Source organism: Habropoda laboriosa, unplaced genomic scaffold (assembly GCF_001263275.1).
Source record: "Habropoda laboriosa isolate 0110345459 unplaced genomic scaffold, ASM126327v1 scaffold2, whole genome shotgun sequence".
In the NCBI taxonomy this organism is placed as follows: Eukaryota; Metazoa; Arthropoda; class Insecta; order Hymenoptera; family Apidae; genus Habropoda; species Habropoda laboriosa.
The window spans coordinates 4,043,987-4,044,494 of record NW_017100190.1 but is presented as its reverse complement, the minus strand read 5'-3'; the positions used below and the strand labels follow the sequence as shown (position 1 = coordinate 4,044,494).

Genomic DNA, 508 nt, shown 5'->3' with positions numbered 1-508 from the left:
TGTAGCAATAAATACTTACTTGAGTAATAACCAATGTCATTGTTTGGATTAAAAAATCCTATGTCTTTTGATTCAATCATGTGAGTATCCCAAACCTTTCTATATTCAGGATCATGTAATACATCATATAGTGTTTCTGGCAGAACATCAGAAAAGCAAGTTCTAATCTTTAAAATATTTTAATTAGTAAAAATAGGTATTTGTAAGTCAATGAAAAGATTTAAGCAAAAGAGAAGAAAAAATACTTACTTTTACCATTCTAAAACTAATTCCTGGTACAGATTTTGTCCAAACTGACAAATCAGGTTTGTTATAATCTAATCTCCAGTCATTATTATCATCATATAACTGCTTCAATTTCTCAAAATCTTTATCTTCAGCAATTTTAACAATTCCAATATCCATTTTATAGCTTACTAATGCAATTGTATAAAAATAAGAATTATGCACTTCAGATGTTAAAGCTATCATTTTTAGTTATTTAGCTTTATCTATATTTATAATTTAA

At 25.8% G+C, this 508-nt stretch overlaps 1 protein-coding gene across 1 annotated transcript in view; it reads right to left on the bottom strand.

Annotated features, from left to right (window-relative positions):
* Positions 1-405, bottom strand: part of LOC108579892 (PCTP-like protein) — a 1,058-nt gene extending 653 nt beyond the window's left edge. The window contains exons 1-2 of the mRNA XM_017943512.1: positions 250-405; positions 20-167 (exon numbers count right to left, since the gene is read on the bottom strand). Of these exons, the coding sequence (XP_017799001.1) occupies positions 20-167; positions 250-405 (304 nt within the window). The remainder of the gene's footprint in view (positions 1-19; positions 168-249) is intronic.
* Between the last annotated feature and the right edge of the window lie 103 nt (positions 406-508).